The sequence below is a fragment of the Osmerus eperlanus genome, chromosome 12 (assembly GCF_963692335.1).
Source record: "Osmerus eperlanus chromosome 12, fOsmEpe2.1, whole genome shotgun sequence".
In the NCBI taxonomy this organism is placed as follows: Eukaryota; Metazoa; Chordata; class Actinopteri; order Osmeriformes; family Osmeridae; genus Osmerus; species Osmerus eperlanus.
This window is the reverse complement of record NC_085029.1, coordinates 15,378,023-15,404,780: the sequence shown is the minus strand read 5'-3', so window position 1 is coordinate 15,404,780 and position 26,758 is coordinate 15,378,023. Positions and strand designations below refer to the sequence as shown.

Here is a 26,758-nt window from a genome sequence, read left to right as displayed (position 1 = left end):
TTGGACAACTTTAGCAAGCAAACAATGTTTTTGAAGCACTGTTCCCTCTTTGGTCATTCCAGTTCATATAAGAACTGCGTAATATTTTATGTACAGGCAACCACAAGTCTCTTATTGCAAGGGTGTCTATCCCACAATGCAGTCCCGTCAGAGGGTCTTATTGATTTTATAATTGTAGTTAAATGATCTGCCCATTAAAAGATCTTAGATGGAATAAGGTGCACTAAGGTACCATTGTTGTTCCAATGATCATCCTATATAATTAGTAAATTCTAAAAACTGTGAATGAATTCAACAAAAAGCTCTAAGTTTTATGAACTCATTTATCAGAAGTGATAAAAACGATATGGTTCTGCTGGGCCAGGTTAAGGGTTAAGGTGTCCAGCTGGGTCACCAAGGGAGAACAATGTTTTGATATTTATCTGAAAGAGAAATAGGCCTAGGCGTTTATCCCAGTATGAATGTACGCACATCCCTCTAAGCTGACCGCAGCACTCTGATCTCAAGTGGAGGTGCGACTGCTTACGGAAAAAAGCGAGGGGAAAGGGAGGAGGGGAGAAGAGAGGGGAGGCCTGACGAAGGTGAGAGAGGGGTGTCAAATGGAGGGAGAAGACGGTGATCTGGTGGAGGAGAGGAGAGGAAGGGAGAAGACGGTGATCTGGTGGAGGAGAGGAGAGGAAGGGAGAAGACGGGGATCTGGTGGAGGAGAGGAGAGGAAGGGAGAAGACGGTGATCTGGTGGAGGAGAGGAGAGGAAGGGAGAAGACGGTGATCTGGTGGAGGAGAGGAGAGGAAGAGCCGGCCCAGGGCAGGAAGAGCAGGCTGGAATAGTTGGAGGACGACAGAAAAAAAAGTGATGAGAAGGGAATAAAGGGGGGCAGAGAGATCCTCTCCTCCTATTGCAGCATTTCCTGCCACGGCCACCATGTCCTGCGCCACTCTGCTGCTAGTGCACCTCTCTACACACACACACACACACACACCTGGCAGTGTGTGTGTGTTGCATACCAAAACGCTCGCAAAGAAAACACGTTTCGAGGGCAAAGCGGCGCTTAATGAACTTGGAAGGAGAGAGGAGGAGAGAGGTGGACAGAGAGATGAAGACGGAAAGGAGGTACGGAAAGAGAATGCACTGCTCGTGCACGCTGGCTGCACTGACGCTAATATATATTAGCAGAAACACTGCAGCAAGAGGAGGAGGGAGGGCAGGATTATGGGTTGCAGCGAATGTGAGGTACCAGCAGAAAGGGGGAGGGGAGGAGAGTGCGCAAGAGAGAGAAAGAGATAGAGAAGAAGGAGAAGGAGAGAGGAATTTGGAGGAGTGCTGACTATGCTGAACGAGCTCGCAGTAGTTGGCAGAAAAAGCTCAAACCTTTACCAATCACTGGGAGGGGGAGGGAAAAAGGGAGGAAGAAGAGAGAGGATCGAAAAGGGAGGGGGTTAGAAGAAGATCCTTTTTTTATAGGAGAACGGGGAAAAGAAGGAGGGGAGGGAAAGGAGAGGGGAGGGGAGGGAGAGAGAGAGAGAGAGAGAGAGAGAGAGAGAGAGAGAGAGAGAGAGAGAGAGAGAGAGAGAGAGAGAGAGAGAGAAAGAGAGAAAGAGAGAGAAAGAGAGAAAGAGAGAAAGAGAGGTGATGTGAAAGATGTGTGAGAGCAGGCTGAAGGAGAGTAGAGAATTATATGAACAATGATGGGAAACATGAAAGAGAGGCGATAAAAAGAGAGAGGGAGAGAGAGAGAGAGAGAGAGAGAGAGAGAGAGAGAGAGAGAGAGAGAGAGAGAGAGAGAGAGAGAGAGAGAGAGAGAGAAGATAAAGGGCCGGGGAGGAGGGAAGCTTGGGGAGGAGGGAGAAGGAAGGTGATGCAGGGAGAGAGAGAGAGAGAGAGAGAGAGAGAGAGAGAGAGAGAGAGAGAGAGAGAGAACGGGGAAACGATGGGAATCTTGCGGTGCTTTCGGTTGGTGCCAGTGAAGCACCTGAATGGAGGTGAGGATGAAGGGGAGTGGAGAAAGAGGGATGGAGCACAGCGATACGAAGCAGGGTGGGAGACAGATAGAGGAATTGAGAGGAGGAAGGAGTGGAAGGAGAGAAGACTAAATGAAGGGGGGGAGTGTCGTGTACAGCTGAGCTGAATAGCAAATGCACCACAAGGGAAAAGGTGTGTGTGTGCGCGCGTGTGTGTGTGTGTGCAAGCGGCCATCTTTCTTCCACCGGTCCCCTCATCAAAGGATGTAACCACAAGGTTCCGTGCTGTTCTCTACATATCTCTACCCTCCCCCATCTCACCATCACCCCCTCTCCCTCTACCCTCTCCCCCCCCCGCTTCTCCGCCTCGTCTCCCCTCGCACACTCTCCAGTGCTGAGGAGACACCAACAGGTGAAAGAGCGTCACTGCAGCACCAGAAAAGTACTGCAGTCACCTCCCCTTTTAGTGTGGTGTCACCATACGCCTTCCTCTCCCTCCGACTGCCACTGTGTCTAATGGTGTAACTCTGAATCTCTCCCTACTGAGGAGAGACAGAAAAAAGGGAATGGGGGTCTAGAAAGCCAAAGAGAGTTATGATAAAGATGAGAGAAGGAGAGAGAAACAGCAAAAGAAAAAGATAATACAATGACAGCACACACCATGACACTATGCAACCCCTGCCAGGCTACTGAAGAAACAAATAATTCTCAGAGGGTCATCTCAAGCTCACCAACAGACAATTCCCTGAGCGTGAATTAATATGCACCAGTCAATTAAGCAAACAGGAGGGAAAATAATATCCTGGAGGCAACGACAGCTTCTCTACCCGGCTACACTGGTATGGAAACATTTAGGAGTACGCCTTTAATGTCCAATTGGTTAAGACAGTGGTGTGTACTGGTGAATCAGCAAACACTCATATATCTACCCTACTCTCAACCCTTCATACAGATTTCATGCAAGATTCAAGCAGCATTGAAGTGTACTTTCAGGTTGTCTTCTTTTAGCAGGCTAGAAATGATTAATACATGAGACAGATTCAAGAATAGACTCAGAAGGTGTGTGTGTGTGTGAGAGAGAGAGAGAGAGAGAGAGAGAGAGAGAGAGAGAGAGAGAGAGAGAGAGAGAGAGAGAGAGAGAGAGAGAGAGAGAGAGAGAGAGAGAGAGAGAGAGAGAGAGAGAGAGAGAGAAAATACATTGGCGGTCTGAGAGCTGAGACATGTCCTTGAGCTCAAGCCCCACGACCCTTAAAGGGGAGGTGGAATATGACATTTCTGTCTGCTCCGGCTAGTTTGTGAGACTGCTCTGGCAGCCTTCAGTATGAAGGGTAGAATTCAGCATGTCTTGCTTAGCGAGGCTGGTGCGGGGTATGGGAAAACAGATGCTATAGCTCCCCTTGGTGGGGGAGAACACAAATATACCATAAATAATCGGAAGCATGTAATAAAATTCCTTATATGTGACTACAGTAAAAAAGGAACGCTGCAGGGATCATGAAGACTACCATATAAAAAAGATAGAATGCTCAAGACGATAAATGTAAGTAATATCCAGTCAAAACCATTTTAATTTACCGATATGCTAAGGGTATTACTGTAGCTTCCTGACCATAGAGTTTGAAACCCCACAACTCATCTCTCTGTCTCTCAGGTCATTAAAATCCATCCAGTCCTAATTAATGATACTGCCCTTCCTCGGTGATTACAACCATTCTGCTCACGGTGATGTGGGACACTGTGAGCCTAACAGAAAATGAGATGAGTAGTATAACTGTGCAGGTCCCTGACCTGTGGACTGGCTGTCAATTAGACTGAAGAGGAAGAGGGGTTTGAAAGTAATATATAAGACTAGGAGGAGTCAGGGATTAGAATAGGAGGTAGAGAGGGCACAATAATTTAAATTGGAGGTTGTGAAAAGTCTGGGATTAGAGAGAGAGAGGATTCAGGGAAGAGAATATGAAGGAAAGAGTATTCCGTGACTGGAGGTGAAATTATAGCAACAAGAGCAGATAAGTGATGAAGAGTATAATTCTGAATATTAAATCGAATTGAAGGGTATAAAAGCACCAGAGATAGACAGCTGAAAGTCAAAGGGTCAGACCTGGATAGAGAGGACCCCTACAGGCTCCTTAATAATGGCCATATCCTGTACTGCAGTGTAACCAGTGCAACTCTTATTAAAGCTAATGATGCATGCTGTCAGTGCTTCTTTTTTACTTTATTTTTTTCTCAAAGTGTGAAGGGGTAGTTTCTGGGTTACCCAGGGACTATAAATAGAGCCGTGTGTGTATAACACACGGCTCTAGAGGATGTGTTCTGATCTCTTAGCGTACAGTCTCCATATGCTGACGTTAGAGGGTATGCAGGCTCAAAAAAAAGCATATACTCTGCTTGAAGAAGTTTCCAACTAACAGACAGAATCTCAGGTGGGAGCCAACGAAGGATACAGCGTTGATAGAGGATAAAGGAAGGAGCGGGGGTTGCAGAGTTTGCGGAGGAATAAACCAAACAAATGTTTAAAATGTACATGAAGTGAAAAGAAGGGAAAGTTGTAACAACAAGAGTTTCTAGACAAACTGCTGCTAGTCACTTCCTGTACGTGATCTATGACGCCATATGCTTTATGTTTGGCAAGTGTGAATCTTCAACTTGAATATGTTTTGCTTTGAACATGGTATTTACCTGTTTTCCTTTCTGTCTTGTGATGTCCCTGACTCCTCACCTATCCTGTATCTGAAACATCCAACCTCCCACTGCAGGTGTGGAATCAAACCTCCATTTCAGACCCGGACACTACCCCAGTTCTAACAGTGCCACACTCATACACACACACACACACAAACACACACACAGTACAGACTGATACCCACACACAGACACAGAGAAACACATATCCCTTTAAGAGACATGGAGCTGTTCAGATCTACGGTTGAGCATGGGGAAACACCCACCCTGGGTACTACAGGAAAAAAGGTTTTATATGAGACATCCTATATTGGGGGAATTCTATATTGATATTTAACTGTATACAAGGGCATGACATTATTACCAATGAAGCTAATTATGTGATTAACCCACTTGAGTGTTTAATGATGCTAATTTGAACAGATAGTCCTGGCTTGCTATTTGCTCACCTTTATACTGAATGAAAATACATTTCATTGTTCCTATGTTGCAGTGTAATAGGTCTGACACAATACTTGGGGCTAAAACAATACTTGTTGAATGTAGACACTTTTATTGCCACCTATAATACGTTTGGCTATTATATACCACCAAAGTACAAACATATACACACGATTAATACTCACTTGCTTTAGGCTCAGGTTCGTTTCGTGTGCGTGCAAAAACACGCACATTAACCCAAAAGATCAATCAAAACGTTGTCTTTGTTAGACTGTTTTTTCAAAGATTTCTGAAAGAATATCCAGTTGCTCGTAGCCTTTGCTTTCAGATTTTCCCCCGATAATAAGGTTTCAAAATGGGTTTGGACGCGCCTGTTGTTGAAAATCTCGTTTTGATATCGTTATTGCCGTTTATTACTTATTGTTTATGATCATGCTGATGGCAATATAATAATATAAGTCATAATAGGAAGCAGACATTCCTCTGAAACCCGGCTTTTGCTATTTTCCTCGATTTCAGTAACCCTCTCCCACCTTTTTGTTATTGCCAAAAATAATTGCCAGCCTTTCCTATTCAGTGTCTGTTTCCACGCGCAGGGTTTAGCTACCATTCAATTCATCCTCAGTCTCCCCCTCCCTATGTTTCAATGGAGATACAGCCTTCAGACACCTCTCGTTCCCTGTTTCTTTACGCGCACGTTTCCCTCCGTCTCTCCCTATGTTGTCTTGGAGGAACGTCACCTTCTGCTCTGTGTTTTTTTCCCCTCAGACGATACATGTGGGCGGATTAGAGAATAACCGAGAGGGTGGGAGGACCCGAGTGAATAGAAAGGCTAATTTATGATATGTTGGTTCTGAACCCTACTCAGATATAAATAAACAACCTAAAACAATGATATATCTCCGTACTATGGTGTCGGTGTATCTAAGTGTAGAAAGGTGAAATCGTTTTTTCTTCTTCTTTTCTTTACACACACGAGGAACAATCCACACATGCTCTCTCTCACGCACGTAAGCACAAACACCATTTTGACTACAGGTCCCCGTCGTTGACTCAATCTTGGCTGACATCAAGCGTCATGTGATACGCGGGAAGCAGGTAACTGAGCACAAATCGCATCACAGACCATCGAGGTAAGGTCGTCGTCTAGGATCCTCTCAATAGAGGAGACATATCTTACAAGGCTAATCAATAAGGTTTCATATTCAATCAGTTCAACGAATGAATGCTTTCTGAGATGGTCGCTTGCTGTGGCAAGTGTCCATCCAACAGTGTCTGACCATTCTTGACTTGTATTCAGATTTTATGATCAAGCAAGCTTCCACAATCTGATATTGATAGTTATGTGGATTTTTCAGTGACCTCATGCCGTAAGATTGACGATAATCACACTTCTATCTTTGCAGGCTCCAACTGTCTCAGATTTATTAACGTTTCATTAACGTGTTAACTTGTAAGTGTAAGTATCCTACATTCCATTCACTCCACCAAGCAAGACTCTGACTTCACCTAAACAATGAAAAGAAACAACCATTGATATCCATTGAGAACTGTGGTACTGTGGTACTATGAACTGTGGTACACACAAAATAATGTATATCGCATTGGACTCGTAGAGACCTCTTTTGGACAATGAGGAGTACTGCAGCTTTGGACAGAAGGCTCAGGTTAGTTATACTGACAGAAGGCTGATACAGATTGATAGTATTATCTGTTAAGGCCTGAATGGCCATACCAGGAATTTTTTGATGAACACATATTCCCCTGGGCTCCATGAAATACATATTAGCGTATACGTGCCTCCTAAGCCCCATCCATCCAGACGTGTCTCGGCTCCAGCTCATCCAAGCTGGGGGCCACTGATTCATTATTCCTGCGCTTCCTTTTACGACAACCCTGATGAATCACTCACAGAGCCGTTCCAACTGGGATGGACATAGCACTCAAGTCAAGTGCAACACACACTCCCCATCACCTATCATGGTGCACCACCACCCCTGGTTTAGATTTACAGTGTCTTTCATCTTGTGACGTGTGCCTAACAATTCGGTGGGTGATTGTACACAAAGCATTCTGTTATGTTGAAGTTTATGTTAAACATGTCCGCAATAATAATAAATTATTATTCAACATTCATGAACATTGTGATTGACTTATTTATATTAAAAACATTGCCACTTTAATAGATTGATACAGTGCAATTCATGACAGTGAGTGTCACGATTCTTTCAGATGACCTGCTGGACCAACTGAACACATTTCATGCTCATAAATATTAATACAACAGGACATTGTAAACAAGTTATACGTCCTACATCTAATGTGTGATGTCTGATGTTTCCTGAAGACAAATCATTTAGTTGTTTAACATGTAGCGTTAAAACGCATTGTCCAAGTCCAACAGAAGTGTCAAACATGTTCACAGTTCCTTCTCATTTAGCATAGCATAGATAGATACAATAATTTTGCCAGAAACATTGTGACGTGCATGGTTCCATATACATACAAAACACTTCTGAAAAAAAGAGAAAATAGTAGAGCTAGCTGAAAAATTGTTGTGCAAAAATGTGACTTGAGAAAGTGTCAAATTTAAAACTTTTGTCCATTAAGGAATGTTGTAATATAATTCCCATATAAATACATAGGAACCAAAAGTATTTGCACTAATTAAAAAAGGTTCAAACGCATTGCAATCTCATACATCGTAAGCATTTTATCAATGCAGAATAAATAATCCACTCTTTTGCGCTGGCCGGTCTGAGAAGGATGGTTTTGCAATATGGAACTGAATAGACATTGGTACGATACACGGACCAATTAACAGATGGACCTAGGAAAACGCACGGTGAACGACGGAGGGAGATTTGACAAAGTTTGGTGGCCACAGCACGTAGCTAGCTATCTATCTTGAGAATTTCTTTCTCTCTAATTCCGGATTTGGCATCTTTCAACATGGAATTAGACACGGACATACGAGAAACTGCGAGAGGGTTTCATTGCAACTTGTGCAATGTGAATATGCCCAACAGTAAGTAATTTCGCATATCTTAGCAGTGCTGTAGAGCTAGCCTGTACTGTCACAGTAAGCTAGCTAGCATTTCTGACAAAGCATCCAGACACGCAGATTCTGCATACAACCCATAAACACATAACGTTAACACATAAAACTATTTGATATAATCTCGGGGTGTAGCCTATGCATACACATGACATGGTATGTTGACATCTACTCCCGCTGCTGCCAAATATTTAAATGCCGTTCGCTAGCGTGTAAAATAGTGTTCTGTTCAGTTAAACCGTCAACGAAAACACCAGAAAGCTATGTCCTTTTACTTGTAGAGCCCAGCATGGATGACCATGTGAAAGGTCGAAAGCACCAGAAACTGAGCACCGTGCGAGCCACACGGAAGGCTCAAGAGGAGCACAGCGTGTTCGTCAGTGGCTTCAAGGAGAGTACGTCTCAGGCAGACTTGGCGGACTACTTCCAAAAGTTCGGCCCGGTGTCAGAAGTCATCATGGACAAAGACAAGGTTAACTGTTCACTCATACAGTACAAGTACTGTAAAGTACTTACCAGGCGTCATTGTGTTTGCAGCACTAAATATATGACTGATGACTAATTTGATCCCTGTACTGTGGTGCCATAGACTGCCAATTTCACGTCATCCTCAAGATGAGTCTGTCTAACAGTGTGATGATTATGCTCCTCAGGGTGTTTATGCCATTGTGGAGTTCAATGAGAAGGACAGTCTGCAGACAGTTATGTCCCAGATAGAGCATCGTATGAATGGCCTAAAGCTACGGGTCAAACCCAGAGAGAAAAAGGAGTTCAAGCTGATTCCCAAGAAGAAGCCGGACTACAATAACATGCAGGAGATTTCAGAGCGCTTGTCCTCTGAGTTGTGCCAGACAGCATCAGTAAGTGTTCATCTTTCGTTTAATCTTCTTGAGTTCTACTAATCTGTCATGGCTATGGCTCAGATGACACAGATGAGTGTAAAAAATAAGTTAAACACAATTTAAGATTGTGATTAAGATACCCTCTCAGGACTGCGTAGAGGGCTATAGAAGGGGCAGCTGCTAAGTCTGAAGTGGCATCGAAACCTCGAACTGTTTGCTTGTACGCAGGTGAATGAGCAGATGCAGAAGTTGGTGGAAAGACTGCAGCTGAGAGACAATGAGAAGAAAGCCAGATCACTGCTGCTCCAACTGCTGCAGGAGGTCTTCAAAGAGTTCTTCCCAGGTAGAGTCTGAAAGCATCCAGCTGCTCAGTGGGCTCGCTACCCCTGTCCAAGACACCCCTGTCATACATCTGATTACTGCTTTGCCAGTCCATATCCCATACAGTTTATCCAGGGAAGGAAAAAAACGCCCATTTTAGGTGTAAACTTTCATACAATCCACCCCAATGCGCTAAGTGTGATGTCTTTGTCTTCTCTGAGATAGAAAGCCAGATCCATCTCTTTGGCTCCTCTGTGAACACGTTTGACATACACTCCTGTGACTTGGACCTCTTCCTGGACCTGGAGAACACCAAGATCTTCCAGGCCCGAGCAAGAAGCTCTTCAGAACAGGTACAGAGAGAATAACGCACCTCAAAGCATAGCACAAAGAATAAAACACAAAATAAACTAAATAAATCTTATCTTAATGTAACCGAGTCGCAGACGGTGTGGTTGCTTTTATTTTCTGTCTTTTTCTGTCTCTCTCTCTCTCTCTCTCTCTCTCTCTCTCTCTCTCTCTCTCTCTCTCTCTCTCTCTCTCTCTCTCTCTCTCTGGCCCCTGTGTTGACGTTTAGGCGGGGGAAAGCATGTCGGACGACGCCCGCTCCGAAGACTCCATCCTCTCCGACATCGACCTGACCACAGCCACGCCCGCTGAGGTGCTGGACCTGGTCGCTGTCATTTTGAGGAAGTGCGTCCCTGGAGTGCACAAGGTCCAGGTGGTGGGCAGCGCTCGTCTGCCTGTGGTCAAGTTTGTCCACCGTGAACTCAACCTTCAGGGGGACATCACCATCAACAACAGGTCTGCCATCTTGCCCTTCACCTATTGTTCTGTTTGGGGGGGGGGGGGGGGGGGGGGGGCTCACATGAGTTATGTGAAGATAAACCTCCTCGTTGTGGATAATAAGGCTTCTGCTTTCTACTACAAACAAAATGTAATTTTGTCAGATGTCGTGGGTAATATAGGACTCAGTTGTCGGTGTCTTCTGACCCTTGACCCCAGACTTGCTGTGAGGAACACCCGCTACCTGCAGCTCTGCTCTCAGATGGAGGCCAGGCTCCGCCCCCTGGTCTACACCATCCGTTTCTGGGCCAGGCAGAAGCAGCTGGCAGGTGGGACCCTCATCGTAACCCCTTTCCCTGATCTGTTGCTATGCTAGGAGGAGAACTGCGAAAATGGCACCTTCCAGCGGGTGGCAGCAGAACCATGCGTTTCAATCGTCTTGAGTTCCACTTTGCTGCGGGTTTCACCAGCGCTCCCTCCCTCTCTCTCTCTCTCTCTCTCTCTCTCTCTCTCTCTCTCTCTCTCTCTCTCTCTCTCTCTCTCTCTCTCTCTCTCTCTCTCTCTCTCTCTCTCTCCACGTCTTGCTTGCCCACAGGCAACCCCAGCGGAGCTGGTCCCCTGCTCAACAACTACGCTCTGACTCTGCTGGTGATCTACTTCCTGCAGAACTGTGACCCCCCAGTCCTGCCCACCGTAGACCAGCTGAAGGACATGGCATGTACGTATGAAACCCATCGTTCTCACCGCAGACCCCTAGGGGTAGTTACCCCCCTGCTTTAACCCTTGTGCTGCCTTCGGGTCACATGACCCAAAGGTTCATCCATCGTTGTTTACTCAATTTTACCCAATACAAATTAAAAAAAAATATATATATATTTTAACCTTTGCAATGTGGGGGGTCTGAGACAGCCTCAGCGGTTAAAATAAAATGCTTCACTTTGTTTTTGTATGCGGTAAAGTTGTCGCAATACGACGATGGGTCACAATGACTGATGGGTCAGAATGACCCGAAGAGAACACAAGGGTTAAGGTTGTGTGCGTTCATCAAAAGTATGTGTACGTCCAGTCTCTTAAGTTTCTTCACACCCGTACTTCCAGGCGAGGAGGAAGAGTGTGTGATCGAAGGCTGGAACTGCACCTTCCCCAGCCAGCCCATCGCCGTGCCCCCTTGCAGCAACACCCAGGACACCTGTGAGTCACTGCAACCATCATTTGAACCCTCATCCCCTTCTAAAGACATCCACTTATGGTCCACATGTATTATTCATAGTCAAACAGAATAAATCCAGGCTTGCTCAACCTGGACTCCCAGTCTTGAGAGTCAACCACGTCATCAGCATGACCCCGTGACATGTTCCGAGGCACAGCTCATTATTTATTAACGCTAACCTACAGCCCACGCATTCTACCTGGAAATCTCTTGTTTTGTTGTTTTTGTTTCTCCAGATACTCTACTGGCCGCCTTCTTCTCCTTCTACGCCAACTTTGACTTTGCCAGCTCTGTCATCTCCCTCCGCCAGGGCTGCCCACTCCCCATCACGGCCTTCCTCAGCCGGTCTGGAACCCCCTCTCCAGTGCCCATGGAGTGGACCAAGCCCTCCCAGGAGAGACCTCCTCCCCACAGCCACGGGCCTAAGCTGGGACCCCTCAACCTGCCGGACCCCTTCGAGCTCAGCCACAACGTGGCGGGCAACGTGACGGAGCGCGCCCAGAAGAGCTTCCAGAAGGAGTGCCAGGAGGCGGAGAAGTACTGCCGCAGCCTCCAGTACCAGCGCAAGTCCACCAAGGGGAAGGTCTGGGGGGTGCTGCGTCTCCTGACGCCCCCCGGAGACGGCCCGAGGAAGACGTCCGCGGCCGACAAGAAGGAGCTGGTCATCGGCATCCCCTTCAAGGCCGCTCAGCTCCCCGAGACGGTCCGCTGCCAGCTCCACTCCGCCGGAGACGGCTTCCGTCTGCTCTGGTTCCAGAGCGTGTGCTCCGCCGTGGAGGAGTTGTTCCGGAACATTCTCAAATGCAGCCCGGGGAGCGCCACAGAGTCCCCCATGAAGCAGGACCAAGGACCCAAATCCGAGACCGCAATGGATACCGCTGATGCCGTCTTCAAAACCCCCAGCAAGTCAGCCGCCGACAACAACGAGGCAGGTCTTGACCGCGCATCCTCCAGCAGTGAGACGAGTCCTCAGGTCCCAGCCGCCGTAGGAGCCAAGAGGCCCCTGTGCTCTGAGAGCAGCGATGCTTCCATGTCTCCACAGGAGAAGAGGCAGAGGCTGGACAGCAGCCCCAGGTCCAGCTCCCAGTCCTGGACCTGGGTCCAGAGACACAAGGTGTGGGCTGGCCGGAGGAAGGTGAGGCGGGAGCTCTTGAAAGGTGTGGTGGACGTGGGTCCGGAGGGGAGCAGCCCTCAGCTGGAGACCCAGGTGACGGAGCACATCGTGAAGACGGAGCCGGAAGAGAAGGAGCCGCTGGAGTTCAGAGTTCAGGCCCAGGTGTTGGGTGGGACGGAGAGCACTAAGACAGTGGTGAAGTTCAGAACGACCAATGACAGAGCAGGACTGTTTCAGGACTTTTTTCACTTCCTGGAGGTGTTTCTGCCAAAGATGGTAGATACTCTTCTGGAGAGACCTGTTTCGTAGATAAAAGCAAGGTTGTGCTGGGATAGTAATATTTTTCGTTTTGGAAAAGTGGAAGTACGGTGGTTGAAACAGGACTTATTTTACTTTGCTTTTTTACATTTTTCTTTGCTTTACAAAATGTAGTAGTACCTACTCGATCTTAAAACTTTAAAATAGATCCTCAGAGTAAGGGATGTTTGAGGTTCAGAGTATATTTTGTTCTCTTTAGTCCAGCCAAGGAGACACATTGTTGTGAATATTGATTGTGTTGTCATCACAATATTCTGTTATTTGTTTGTGGTTTGGTTTGTAAATATTGCTTTGTGCTTCAGATAATAGTCTTGATATGCACTATTCTTTTTCAGTAAAAATTCAGAAATGTAAACCCTCCAATGAAAATGCTATGAATTGCTTCTTCAGTTTCTGCTGTGCATAAACAACCGCTATTCTAAACTGTTCTTTACAGACAAATAAATCTCAAGCAACATGTGTTCTCTTTGAGTCTTTGAATACAGTGTAGAAAAACTGATATGAAAATGAATTTTACTTATTATTTACAAATAAAAAGACTAAAAACATTATTTGATAATCACTACAAAACCAAACATGTTTTATTATACCATACCATACTCTCCATCCAGGTCTGTTGTAAGACCTCACAGATAACAAATGAAGTACAGCTTCCATGCTCGCTCTGGCGTGTGTGTAGTGGAGTGTTGAGACAGGTCCAGATGGGCCAGTGCTCATACGACTGAGACGAATGGTTGTAATTAGTCAGGGAGACACACAGCTTTATTACAGTTGGGTGGGCCAGAGCTCTGGGACACACAGTCCTGTGCACAGCACCGTTAATCTCAGTGGGAGATTCTTCAGGGACCGGGTGGATAAGGATGTTCGGTTGGATCAGAGACTTGCGTATGTGTCTTGTCATCTCTGACCGCATATTTCTTCATGAGACGAATAAAATATGTTGATTTATCTCGTCCCATAGTTGCTTTGGGGCAGTTTTCTCTATGATAGATGCATGAACACTGTCAACACAATGCTCGCTTGCATCACTGCTGACGTGAGAGCAGAGCTAACACAGAATGTGAACATGTGGAACTGTACCTTATGCAGGACTTTGATAAGCTTGAGGCTTAAAGTTTCTCTGCTTTCTTATTGTAATGTCCAGGAGACAGCAACAATAGCGTAAATTTGTCTATCTAGGCTCTCTTGTTGCTGTCAACACGTACACATCAAAGACTTTGGCTTCAGTTGTTTGTGAATTCTTCTGACATTTCCCTTTCAAACCCAACCTTAGAGAAATAAATGAGGCGGACATGTTTTTGTCCAAAATAAGATGTTTCTCTCTGTCGGGGGAAGGAGAAAATAGCCACAAAATTGTCAGACTTGGCTGTCCGTCTTAAAAGACATAATGATAGTTGTGTTTACTTCAGTTATCATGAAGAAGCAAGAGTGAGGCTCCACAATGTCTCAGGTCTGAGAGACTGTAATGAAAAGATTTTTCACCTGCTGGTAACAAGTAATTAGTAACCCCAGAGATCCCACTAACATGTCTGTTTCATTGTATTTTCCTTAAGTACTGATTTTCTCGTAACCCTCTGACGTAGTAGCCTTCTCCATTTGTTTTTTTACAAGCTCCGTAGGGACTGATCAAAATAACAAATCCCATTTTTGCCCAGCATTAATTTCTGTCAATCATACGTGCACTGAGTCACCCTCCCTAGTGTACGGATCTCTATGGATTACTAAACTAAAAATAGCAGTTTTTCTTCTGCCTCAATGTGTCAATCCTGAACTGACTTTACCCCGATAACAATGTAAGCTGTTATTGTGTAGTACAAGACTGTTCAGCATTGTAGTAAGGTGCACACGCCTGCATGAAGGAACACATGGAACTGCCTCTCAACTCACCTTATTCTGTTTCTCCATCTGTTGTAGTTACATACTGCATGACTGTTCTGTTAGTTCTCTCACAAACAGATGTATCAGGTGACTGGATATTGCTGTAATTGGCATGCTCTTATTACAAGAAATTGCTACCATTGATAGACTGGACTTGTTTCCCCAGCTAGGTGATGATGACACATGGCATTATCTGTGTGGCAAACTGGCAATCAGATGAGATGTGTACCATCTTTGATGACTTACCAGTCTGATAACTGATATCGGTACTACGTGTGTGTGTAATTGTTGGTTGTGTGGATGTAAACAGATAATTACACCTTTTAATGTTTTCATGTAAACAGGTGTTTGTACTGTAGTCTTGTGGTTTCCTGTTAACTGTCGTCTATTTGTCTAATTGTCGGGTACATTTCTTATTTTAGCCAAGCCATTTACTACCGTGACTCAAGGAAAGATTGACACACCACACAGCATGGAAACTCTGGGGAAATATGGCATGTTTGGTTACTGTCATTTGATATTGCCTGTGAGTGACCCTTAGTATCTCTTCCCCAGTCATTTAGATGTTCATAAATTATTGGTTTGACATTCACCAGCTATCAACCACCATTTCTTTTTCTAGTTTAACTCCGGACTCCAAACAGACATGGCTGGTCCAGGAAAGCACTTTGCTCATATTAGTGGCTCCCTCACTCACAAGATAAGGGCTTAATAAAAATGTAAGATCATATTCCCTTAATAAACCTCTCAATGCCACCGGAAGGAGTCAGACATTCTCCTGGGAGAGACATCCATGCAGGTAGTGTGGCTCCTGTGTCCGGACTTATATTTTCTCACTGTGTACAAGCACACGCCATGGGAAGTGTAATGAGAACAACATGGAGCCTGTTAAAGTATGAAGATGGAGATTTTGATACAAATCGAACCCGTTTTTAGACAGTTGGTCTGTATTTCAGTTGGTTCAGTTATTATTTCAGTGATAATACAGTATATTAATTACCTTTAGAGGAAATGGCCTAAGCTCAAATCACAGCATCAAATAATAGCATCACTAACTACCAAAGACACCATATTCCCAAACAGTTGCAATCAGTGTAACTTTGATCAGCACACTAACAACTCATGTTAGAATTGAAAGCATGTCCTGCTCTTTAAGTGCTCTCTCAGAGTCCATTAGCTGGAGATTATTGGCCCATGTAAGTGTAAACTGTCCTTTTAGTGTTCTGTAGCTACTTTCCCAGTGTTTGCTCTCATAAAGACAGGGAGTACCTTAATGAGTTTGCTCATAGCATGTTGTTGTTTCTTGTCATTGACTTTTATTGCCAGTAGAGTCAACTGAGAGTGGCTGATCAAGGGAATCAACATGGCTGTCTAGCCATGTTGTAAAGAGAGGGTGTGTGCAGTCTGCTCCAATTGGCAACCCATTGCTTGCCAATCACCATTCACAGGGACATCATCTAGACAGTTGTTTCTCATTTCTCAAACTCCTTGAATACGTTTTTAAAAAGAATATTGTTTATATGTAACTTATTATATTTAGTTACAGAAAGGGAAGACATCCGGTAGAGGTTTTCTGTCTACTGGCAGAAGAAGACAGGTTTTAGATTGTTATATATATAGTCAGCTGCAAATATGGAATGACCCCCAAAAAATTCAAACAAAAGGTTTCTCATGGTTTACAGTAGTATCAGATACAGTACTTAAAAACATCCTAAAAGTTGACCAAAGTTTGACTCCAAGAAAGGCCCCATTTTCAAAATGGCGTCCGTCAGGTCCTTAAAATGACCATTACTCCTTTGTATTCCTCCTAAACCAGGAATACTGGTGCCTGATACATGTGTTGGCCATGTATTATTCTAATGAGCATATTTGCATGATAGATAAGTGATTACAAGTACAATTATATATTAAAGCAATTGGTTACAAGCATATTTATTTATGCGAAAGTAAGTACAATTTCCCTTAAGTAATTGCATATTTCTCCTTTCTCATATCGTTTTGCCTAGTGTTGGTGGTTTCTGTGGTTCATAACCATTCTTTTGATTTCAATAAAGAATAAATTCATTATAACTGTGTGGTAGTGTAAAATTAGTCAAAACAGGGGTGCCACCTTGGTCCCATGGTCCTCTATGACATTCCTTGCTTGATGTGGGAGCAATAACACATTTGCACACACAGAACTGGATGGTTGATTCTCCATTCACAATTTTCTGGAATGCTGTCTGTTTGCCAACACAAAAAAATGTGTGAAGTTGTACCAGGCGTGAATAAACAACAACTGGGAACACAAGTCACTACCCAGGACGTGTTTCACCTCAGTGATGTTGTACACTTTAGTAGCTTTGTAGAGGTAGTAGAGGAAAGGAGAAGAATAAGTCTGTATCCTCCCCTATCAATGTTGTGGGGTGATGTTCTGAGGCCTTGACTGCAGCTTTGACAATGTCCACGTCAGCATCACCTGATGCATTGATAACAGTGCAGCCCTTCTTCTCCAGCTCCTCGGTCATAAGATTGAGAAGTCCTTGTTTGTTGCAAGATCTGGAAAGGAAATCATCCTTTCTTCCCACAAACTCAGGCTCTGCATTGAAGTTAACGATGGGGTGAGTGTTTTCACTACGTCTCTCGGGAGTCAGGTGGCTGAGCGGTTAGGGAATCGGGCTAGTAATCAGAAGATTGCCAGTTCGATTCCCGTCCATGTCAAATGACGTTGTGTCCTTGGGAAAGGCACTTCACCCTACTTGCCTCTGGTGGAATGTCCCTGTACTTACTGTAAGTCGCTCTGGATAAGAGCGTCTGCTAAATGTAAATGTAATGTAATGTCTCTGATGCGTATTGTCTTTGATGGAAGGACCTCAAAGACCTCAAAGACTTCCAGTTTTCTTCCAGTGAAAACTGGAAGTTTTCGACATGATCAGGAACTGTTGGAACAGCAAAGCAGGTTCAATGATTCGGTCTTGGGCAACTTTGATGGTGGAGCCCTTCCTGTTGCAAGACAAGGAAAATTACTGTTCCCAGGGAGGAGGGGTGGGGGGGTGGGTGGTTTACGTAGTCAAGGATACATTTTGTTTGAGCAAAATGGTATATACTGTGCTGGCAACAACATTTCAATGAGGCAAGCAATATCAAATGTCAGTATTCTCTTCCACCATCTTCTGAATTGCTGAAAATTGTGAATTTAGTTTTGTTGGGTTTAGTATAATGTCACCTATATACTCAAAAACATCTAGGATGCATTACTTATGTATTACCTTATTCAAATTGAAATGAGTGACCATTTTAGAGGGTTCACACACAGGCCTCTGTTTGGGCTAATTCAGAGTTAACTTTTACATTGAATGTCAAGTCTATGTTTTAGCAACAAAAAGGGTATGTGTCCAAAAACACGTACTGAGTAGGAGTTACATGACATAGGCTAAATCGTTTACATCTCTGGTTCACCCCAAACTAAGATAAAACCTTACAGTAATCTCACAAAATCATGTATTCCATAAGTATGTAATCATGTCAGTGCAATTTAGACAAGTCCAATGGATTCATAGACCCAGAAAACATGGGGTTAGACGTCAAGATTACTTGGCTAGGTCAAATAATAAAGGGGTTAAGATATGTTAAGGGCTTCCAGCCCATCTTGGACACCATCTTGAAAATTACACCTTTCTAGTGGTCAAACTTTGGTAAACATTTAGTATGTTATTAAGGACACCTAATACTACAAAAAACAGCTGAGAAACCTTTTGTTAGATTTTAGGGTTAGGTGTTGTTTTTTTTCATATATGCAGCCATCTAATACTGTTTCCTGCTGTTTCAACTGGACATCATATAGATGGATGTTGCTAAGCGATGTAGCAGCATGAACGTTCCATCGACCTCACAGCTCTTTGGCCAGACACCTCTTATTGACTAAAACATGAGTTATGAAAGTGGAGATGTACACACACACATACGTGCAAGGTAAAGTACCCTTTTATCTGTTTTCCATAAAAACAACGCTGGTGCGCATTGTTTCTGAGGGTGGGAGAGACCAATGTTTTTGAGGGTGGAGGGTGGGAGAGACCAATGTTTCTGAGGGTAGGGTGTGGGAGAGACCGATATAATCTAAGGTAAACAATGTTAAAGATAGTCCACATTTGAACAGTAGGCCGTTAAGATATTAAGATAAGGTTTCATTCAGTGGATGTGCGAAATGATAGCTAAACGTTTACTGAAAAGCTATTTACATTTATTCATTTAGCAGACGCTTTTATCCAAAGCGACTTCCAAGAGAAAGCTTTACAAAAAGTGCATAGGTCAATGATCATAAACAACGAGATAGCCCCAAAAAACATTGCAGGAAGCCAAAACATGAGCATACATTGTGATAAGCAACCAAGTGCCAATGGGAAGAAACATAAGAGCAAGTAGTTAAACAAGTTACAAATTAAACAACATGAACCTCAAAAGTGCAAGAGTGTACCTGCAGGACACAAGTGTGTCTTAAGCCTTTTCTTGAAGGTGGGGAGACAGTCAGTGTCTCTGATGGAGGTGGGGAGGTGATTCCACCATTGGGGGGCCAGACAGGAGAAGAGCTTGGGTTGGGAGCGGGCGCTCTTGAGAGGTGGGACCACCAGACGTTTGTCAGGTGTAAGGCTGGAGGAGAGACTGGATGTATTCTGTGTCATATAAATAAAAAGTGTATGTAAAGTGTGTTTCAGAGTTTAATGGTACAGACTTATGGTCCAGGCAGAATTATCTGTCTAGCCAAAAGTACGTCAACCTTTTTTTTTCTTTTAATTTATCACTTAGAATCGGTTCTTTCCTGGCCTAAGTCACCAATTTTGAAGTTTACCAGACATGGATTAAGCCTATAATCCTAAAGTAAGAGAAAAATTCAAGAAGTATTTCCATTAAAAACGTTTTCAGTATAGTACTAGGATTAATCCATGTCTGGATTAGGGTTAGGCTGCGCACCACTTCACAGACAAACGTCTCCTAATGATATGAGGATGTACAAGTTAAAGTCGGAGTATGATGATGCTTCAGTAAAGTAACCTGTAGGATTTATTTAGTATCCCACGGAATTGGTCCAGTTTCCTTAATGCCGTAACCCAAGCAGATGAATCAACAAGATACAACACTAGGCTCTGAGTCAGAGCCTTTGACGAAAGACAAGTTGGCGAAAACATCGATTTACAACGATTCACGATAAATGAATGGCGGGATGAACTCCATGCTGGATTAACTACAAGAACTGGCAGTTCCCCTATTTTAGATCTAAGAAACTGCTGATCTAACTGAGTTAAAAAAATATATACGATTCGGATACAAAGGGTTGCCTATGTACATAACCTTAAGGCCTATAATTAGTCTACGTAAACGTCTTTGGTGGTGGTTTGCCTACTCAACATGATTTACACCTAATTGGGCCAGCAGCTGATATCTGACCAATGAGGGGTGTGGTTTTCCTCGTTCTGCCTCTCACTGTGACGTCTCGAGGCGAGCATCAGGTAGCTCACAGTATATAAGCCCTTGAAATAAGGGGAAGAACAAGGCACTCAACAGGAACTTCGTGACTGCCTGTGGACCCAACCAGACCCTATCAAAAAGTGAGTTTTTTTTCTCTAATGCACTTTTCTGATTCTTTTTTATTGTATATTCATGCCTTAAACAATTTCCTTTAATTTAGGTGGTTTTAGTGAATCGTTGTTATGTAATGGTAAATAGGTTCCAAAATAAGTCTGAATTGAATGGAGTCATCCCATTTGTGATATAAATTGCTTTTACTGGTAAAGAATAAATTGATAATTGACATCCATTTTCACATCTGGTGGGTAAATCTTCAGGACCCTGGACAGCACTGTCGCCTATTTGTTTATGACGAGTTCTAGTCGAAGAGGTGCGAGGTTGCTGCAATTCTCAGTACACTGCTTGATTTTTCTGCTTAATGAAAATCATATTGTGTCAAACTTTTTATGTTCTCCTACAGGTTGTACATAATCGCGATAATTGTTTTAAAGGTCGTTGGCTATACCTTATTTGTTGCAGATGGCCATGTTGAGACCGTGGATTTTCCTCGCAGCCCTTGTCTTGTGCGTGCTGGTATGTTTGAGTAGCTTTGCCGAAGCCTACCCACCCAAACCGGAGAGTCCAGGGAACAATGCGCCAGCGGAGGAATGGGCCAAATACCACACAGCTCTCCGGCACTACGTCAACCTTATTACTAGACAGAGGTAAGCGCAATAACCGCAATCTGACGGATCTGGGGGGGGGGGGCTTCCAAAACACGCTTGAGTTTTGGAAGTTATTGACGAAGTTAAAGTTATATACTTTAGAAGATGATACATCTTCACTGTGCATAGGCCTACTACTTCTTGATTTAAAGTAGCCCACAAAGTTCATTATGGAATGATTACATTACGGCGCAAATTTACGACCGCTGTGTAAAGGTCACGGTGTGGTCTTCACTTGTTAACTGAAATGACGACGCATGCCTTGGACAGGAGCCCTGCTTTCACTCTAACCTCCTTGTGGAGTGTAATATACAGACATGAATAATCTGTTATGGCCCCACTGGGCCCCACTTGGTTGGCCAATTATCCAACCACGAAAAAAAAAGGAAAAAACATTGCAATCATGTTGCACTGCATCATTAGGCATGTAGGCCTACTGATCATCATTATTATACCCTTCTAGAAAATGTTAGTGAACACAAACCTTTGCATTAACGTTTTTACAAACAATGTCACGGATGACTTCACAAGATTTATTTTAACATCTGACACCCAACCTAAAATTAAAAACAACAAGGAAAAACACCCTGGATTGAAAAAAAAAAGACACCTTAACTGAAGAATTCTGTCTTTTATCCACCCACACACACACACACACACACACACACACACACACACACACACACACACACACACACACACACACACTGTGTGGTTGTTTGTGTCTGACTGTAAACGTATATGTTATACCTAGCAGCGATACTGCATGTAGGCGTGTATAGATGAGACTTAAACCCAGTCCTCTATTAGACCTCCCAAGACAGCAGGGTGTATCATTAACAGGGCTGGACTTGTCATTGCGTGTCAGGGGTGTGTCACCCAGACAAGCCCATCGATTCTCTCACCAAGGAGCTTCACACCTCAATGCTCAGCCGTTAGGGTTGGAGAGGTTGTGTAGGGATTCGTAAATGTCTGGAACTAATCGCTCATGTGATTTGTAACTCGGTCAACTAACCATGGAGATGGCAGAACTGGAATGTCTAATGTAGCTGCCTGGCCCAGTTTACTGTTTTACTCACAAAATGACACATTATTAATGTCCATGAATAGACATGGCCCAACAATAGTCAAATACATTCATGGCCACAGGGGGGCATTAGGATCAAATCCACTTTCCTGATTAAAAGGGAATTAAATGAATGTTGTTCAGCGACTTGTCCTTGCTCTGCCAAGATATTGCACTCATCAAGAGAGATCTTGTTTTGGACAAAGCAAAATAGCATTCAGTTTAACTGAGGATAGTTGCTGCTTGTCGCCTCTGCTAGGTACGGGAAGAGATCCGCCCCCGAAGCCGCGCTGGCCTGGCTGCTGTTTGGAGAGGACTCAGAAAGCAACCCAACACCACGGTCAGACAGACATGGAGGGAAAGGGATGTTGTAATGACAGGGTGTCGGTTTGTTGATATGCAGTGTGTGACTTGTGTCTCTCTTCCAGTTCAGAAAGCAGTGACCCATGGTGAAACATCCCATCCAGGGCCCTGAGTTCTCCTGATGTCCTTCTGCAATGGGGACCCAAACATCAATACGGGGCCTGAGATACAACCTGACCTTCCTCTTATTTGATTGAAATGCATGCATCTCTCTATCTTTCTTTATAATTCATATTTTCGTTGTCGAAAATGTACATCATTTGTTACTTAATTAAAAAATATCAAATAATAAATTTAATTATTGTGCCATATCCAGTATCACAGTTTTTGTCCTTTTATATTGCCTCGTATCATTTGTAACACAGGCCCTATTCCCGAACAGCCACTAGATGCCAGTATGATACAAGACAAAACATTTTCAAGTTACTTTCCATTTTCTTCTATTATTTGCCATTAAAGTTACCCGGGAAACTGTAACAATTTCAAACACTGACCATAACCCGGGTGATCTGCTTTCCAAAGCACTCAATGATAATAATTCTAAATCACCTAGGATAGCACAATAATTATAATGAACTTTTTAAACCTTGCTTGGCCAAGGGTGAATCATTAGACATTTAGAATTGTATGGCTTGTTTGTTTAGTGGCCTCGGTCGCAGCTGAATTAGACATGCTCGGCAACCGCAGTTTGGTTGTGAAGTCCGCACTGTCTGAAGAGAACGTTCTCCCTTCCTCTACCTGCTGTTCGGTGTTCAGAGGTTTGCATTTTCGGCAGCATCATAAACTGGACAGTGATCGGAATATATCTTAACAGGTAAGCTATCCGCTCATTCATCTAGTTGTATTTTCATTACATTGCCAAAAACTCGTAGCCGACGTAAGGCTTCAACGATTTCCATGACGGCATCTTTTTTAGGCGATAAAAAAAAAAGATTTTGATTCGATGCGTTCGTTTGGCACCAGGTGGGCATTTTTGCATTACAATCCATTATTTGTTAGATGTATTAAATGTAAACCTCGTCACATCATTGTCGTTATCTATCATCAAGGATGACAGTGCACATGGCCCCAGCATTTTACGAACTACAGTTCAGGTCCCGAGGCAATGGTCATGCACGGACGGGCTCGATTTCAGTGTGCATTATTTTAAAATCGATGGAAAGGTTTTATGCATCATAATTACTGGTATACCTTTTTCTGGTATTCAACCTAGCAGTCCCACGTATGCTGGGGTTGCATAGCCTTATTTTACTTTGGTCATTCTCATTGCCTTTTAAGGCACACCAACATTAGAAATGTTACTGGTCAATCCAGCTCGTCAAGCCGTAGACAACGAACATCAAATAGAACTCATTTCAAAGAGAACAGGAGGACGTGATTATGCACATGGGGCACCTGTTTCTTGGCGCATGCCCATCTGGATAGAAGCCCCTTTTCAAAACGCACCGTCTTTTCTCATGTTTAGCCTGCCACATTAGTTATGTAGCCTACTGCTCTTGTGGTTTGAGTTGCAGACATTTGTATAGACTGTAACAGTGATATTCATTACAAAGTTTTGTCTGTATACAAGTGTTAAAATGCAGTGGTCAAATTTGCATCGGTTTAGGACCAGTGTCTTCCCTGGCAAATGCATTTGCAATTACGATTATTTAATTTATTTGACCCTTGAAGTAGTTTCAGTCCTCTCTAACGATACAAAACCAACTCCAGTTATGTCCAGATCAATGAATCCATCCTTACCATTTCCAGGTTTCAAAGATTCAAGTGAAACGTTTGCTTGAGGATAGTACTAGCAGGTGAAAGTCATTCTCAACCAGTCTAATATCATGTCTTGAGCATAGGTCTTATAATGAATGATAAGCTGCATCTGCCTAAGAGCCTTGTGAAAATCCGTATTAAAAACTCTAATGTGTCAGTTAGGTCTTCTTTTAAAGTCTTCATTCCTGGTATTAAAGGAACTTTAACTTTAAGCTTTTTTCAGTGTGTTTGACGTAATAGGCAATGCGGCAAGATGACTGTAAAGGGACATGATCGCCGACACATCCATCCTAAAATGTTGAGAACCTTTCCGCGAAAGCAATTCAACAGCGGTCACCTATTCAGACGCCATACTATGCCATGTCAGAAACAGGAAAAGCTGACGTTTTTGCCCTTATCGGTCCTCTGCTTTAAAGTCAAGGGTGAGAAGACAGTCACTGATCCAATGATGAGCTTGTTTTTCTTCCCTCTAAATGTAAAGGTCAGGGTACAGACCGGATGATGTTGTCATAGATCACCGGTAAAGACCAGTCAGACCTTTTCTTAAGGATTTTCTATGCTCAGGTTGTCTGTGCTCTCCTGGCATATAGATGAGCTTAGTATTCTTCACAGTGTGTGTGTGTGTGTGTGTGTGTTTGTGTGTGTGTCTGCAATGCTCTTACTAAGAACCTATCCTCTGTCATGCTATGATTTTACCCCCGACTGGGTAATTACTGTCTGAAACAGGGATGGTAATCAACTATCGGAGTGCGAGGGGCTGAAGAGGGAGGCCTTCCATTGTTTCCATGGCGGGTCGGCATGGAGATCAGCGACATTACGCAGAGCCTCAGCATCCAATGGCAGACTCCCGCTGACTCATTCATAAACATGACCTGCCCACTTACTCACACCTGCCACCACATATCACAGGCGTGGTCTGGCCGTGTGCACGTAGGTCGTCGCCGTGGTGACGGGCCAGACTCCCCCACCCCCTGCCCCCCCCCCCCCCACACACACACACACACCCACACACTGCAAGACTCATTTCATCACATGGTTCCTTTTGTGTATTGATTGGGCCTTAAAACTCCAATCATGTCTCGAGGATGTGATCGACGTGACCAGCAGCCGCCTGCTGGTAGCAAACACATCATTCCGTCTCGTTCACTTCTGTTCCTTCCTGTTCGCTACAATAGTGTGACAATGGGCCGTGATTGAACTACAGACAAGACAGCAGGCTTCTGTTACTGCATCAAAATCTCCAAAGCAGACTTAGTCCTAGACTGGCCCTTTAGCAGCAGATGTTTTTTCCCCCTAAGGAGCTGGAGCGGGAGAGTGGCCAGTTCCCTGTCAGCCGTCGGCATCCACTGACAGTCAGCTGGCTATGACACCATTGTCATCACACACACACACACACACACACACACACACACACACACACACACACACAGCTCCAATCAGACACACTGCCTCCTGACAGGGCGGCCTATTTAAATCCTCTCCTGCTCAGAGCTGACTGCTGTGGTTGCCTAGCCTCTCTGCGGTGTCACTGTCAGCAGGTCTGTTGGGGCTGTTGTAGACATGGTTGACTGCCTGCTGGTTTGTTGTTGCCTACGACAACCCAGAGCAGGAACATTTCTTGTTCTTAGTAAAGGAAAATATCCACTTTCAACTAAGAGGGTGTCAGTAGATTGTGATACGCTGATGGGGCCTAAACTGCACCTTGGAAAATACGCTACCTTCATTATTATTTTTTTCCGGTGCAACCGCATTCTATCACTTTAATCTCAAGGTTGTTTGATAACTGTTGCAACACCATGTGTGTATCCATATGCATGAGGTGAGAGGGAAACAGCTTGGTTTTGTTGGTTCCAGTCAACCAGGAGTCAGTCAAGCAGGTTTAATACTCTTTCATTTTTGGAAGCCCTTTCTTGCCTTCAGGTATTCTGTTGTTTTTTGGCGTGGTTATATGAAGTCATTCTTGGCCTGCATATGAAACAGAAGGCACTGTTGTAATTCAATTCATTATGCTTTGTTTTGGAGATAGATTTGGTGTCACTACACTGATGGAAAATATCTCCAATTGGCATGCCAAGGTTTCTCTGATCATGTGTATTTCCATGTCTTTTGAGGCATGTCCACCAATTGTGCCACACACACACATGACACGTGCACACGCACACACACACACACACACATGACACGTGCATGTGCACACACACACATGACACGTGCACGTGCACACACACACTCAAACACGCAAACCAGTTAAGTGTAGTCAAGTGCTCTCGGTCAATGAGGTGAGACATGACATGGTCCCTGGATTAGAACCTACGTCAGGTTAATCTAACAGTACATTCTCCTTGCAGAGAGCTTTAATGATTGTCCTCTGGGTTAGCCCAGGCCGAACACAGCTTGTGCATTTTCCAATAATTGATTTAGCTGGCACTGGTTTGTGAATGCTTTCCCTACACTTCATATAAAGCATTCACTCTATGACAAATTCACACTTAACCTTTCTGAGATGCAAAATACAATCACACAGACATGGAAACATTAAAACTGCAGAACATATATGCATTTATTGTCCCAAATTGGGAGCAATTGCAATCCCCCCCCATACCTTATTATTATTTTACACATTTTCCTTGTTGCCATGGCAAAGGAGTGGGGAAAAAAAGGAAAGACGTCCGCGCGGTTGTCTTGGATACGACCGTTTCCCCTGTAAAGTAATGAGAGGAGCAGAACCTGTGGGAGTGCTGGGTTATTTTT

General features: G+C 43.9%; 4 protein-coding genes across 7 annotated transcripts in view; 3 read left to right on the top strand and 1 right to left on the bottom strand.

Moving 5' to 3' along the window:
- Nucleotides 1-5,744, bottom strand: part of LOC134031272 (potassium voltage-gated channel subfamily C member 1-like) — a 49,494-nt gene extending 43,750 nt beyond the window's left edge. For 2 of the 3 annotated variants that reach the window (XM_062474845.1, XM_062474844.1), the window contains exon 1: nucleotides 5,273-5,742. The gene's annotated coding sequence lies outside the window, so the exon portion shown is untranslated. Of the gene's footprint in view, nucleotides 1-5,272 lie in introns of all 3 variants that reach the window. The other variant, XM_062474843.1, reaches the window with a different exon arrangement.
- Nucleotides 5,745-7,637: 1,893 nt separating this feature from the next.
- Nucleotides 7,638-12,752, top strand: tut1 (terminal uridylyl transferase 1, U6 snRNA-specific). Its single transcript, XM_062474842.1, has 10 exons — nucleotides 7,638-8,115; nucleotides 8,427-8,617; nucleotides 8,799-9,005; nucleotides 9,216-9,330; nucleotides 9,534-9,661; nucleotides 9,886-10,112; nucleotides 10,314-10,423; nucleotides 10,690-10,812; nucleotides 11,193-11,285; nucleotides 11,541-12,752. The coding sequence occupies exons 1-10, from the start codon at nucleotides 8,040-8,042 to the stop codon at nucleotides 12,725-12,727; spliced, it is 2,457 nt and encodes an 818-aa protein (XP_062330826.1). The 5' UTR covers nucleotides 7,638-8,039; the 3' UTR covers nucleotides 12,728-12,752.
- A 7,309-nt stretch (nucleotides 12,753-20,061) lies between these two features.
- LOC134031190 (peptide Y-like) lies at nucleotides 20,062-22,560 on the top strand. Its single transcript, XM_062474722.1, has 4 exons — nucleotides 20,062-20,196; nucleotides 20,636-20,820; nucleotides 22,146-22,226; nucleotides 22,315-22,560. Exons 2-4 carry the CDS (start codon nucleotides 20,636-20,638, stop codon nucleotides 22,337-22,339), a joined length of 291 nt encoding a protein of 96 aa, XP_062330706.1. The 5' UTR covers nucleotides 20,062-20,196; the 3' UTR covers nucleotides 22,340-22,560.
- A 342-nt stretch (nucleotides 22,561-22,902) lies between these two features.
- mpp2b (MAGUK p55 scaffold protein 2b) overlaps nucleotides 22,903-26,758 on the top strand; it is a 29,079-nt gene continuing 25,223 nt past the window's right edge. For both annotated transcript variants that reach the window (XM_062475248.1, XM_062475247.1), the window contains exon 1: nucleotides 22,903-23,063. The gene's annotated coding sequence lies outside the window, so the exon portion shown is untranslated. The remainder of the gene's footprint in view (nucleotides 23,064-26,758) is intronic.

What these genes read in the sequence shown, in the direction of transcription:
- tut1 (XM_062474842.1), top strand. Translation starts at nt 8,040, where the DNA reads ATGGAATTAGACACGGACATACGAGAAACTGCGAGAGGGTTTCATTGC. An exon ending in TCATCATGGACAAAGACAAG is followed by an intron (nt 8,618 to 8,798) that starts GTTAACTGTTCA and finishes TATGCTCCTCAG; the next exon opens with GGTGTTTATGCCATTGTGGA. An exon ending in CAGGCAGAAGCAGCTGGCAG is followed by an intron (nt 10,424 to 10,689) that starts GTGGGACCCTCA and finishes GCTTGCCCACAG; the next exon opens with GCAACCCCAGCGGAGCTGGT.
- LOC134031190 (XM_062474722.1), top strand. Translation starts at nt 20,636, where the DNA reads ATGGCCATGTTGAGACCGTGGATTTTCCTCGCAGCCCTTGTCTTGTGC. An exon ending in AACCTTATTACTAGACAGAG is followed by an intron (nt 20,821 to 22,145) that starts GTAAGCGCAATA and finishes CGCCTCTGCTAG; the next exon opens with GTACGGGAAGAGATCCGCCC. An exon ending in GAAAGCAACCCAACACCACG is followed by an intron (nt 22,227 to 22,314) that starts GTCAGACAGACA and finishes TCTCTCTTCCAG; the next exon opens with TTCAGAAAGCAGTGACCCAT.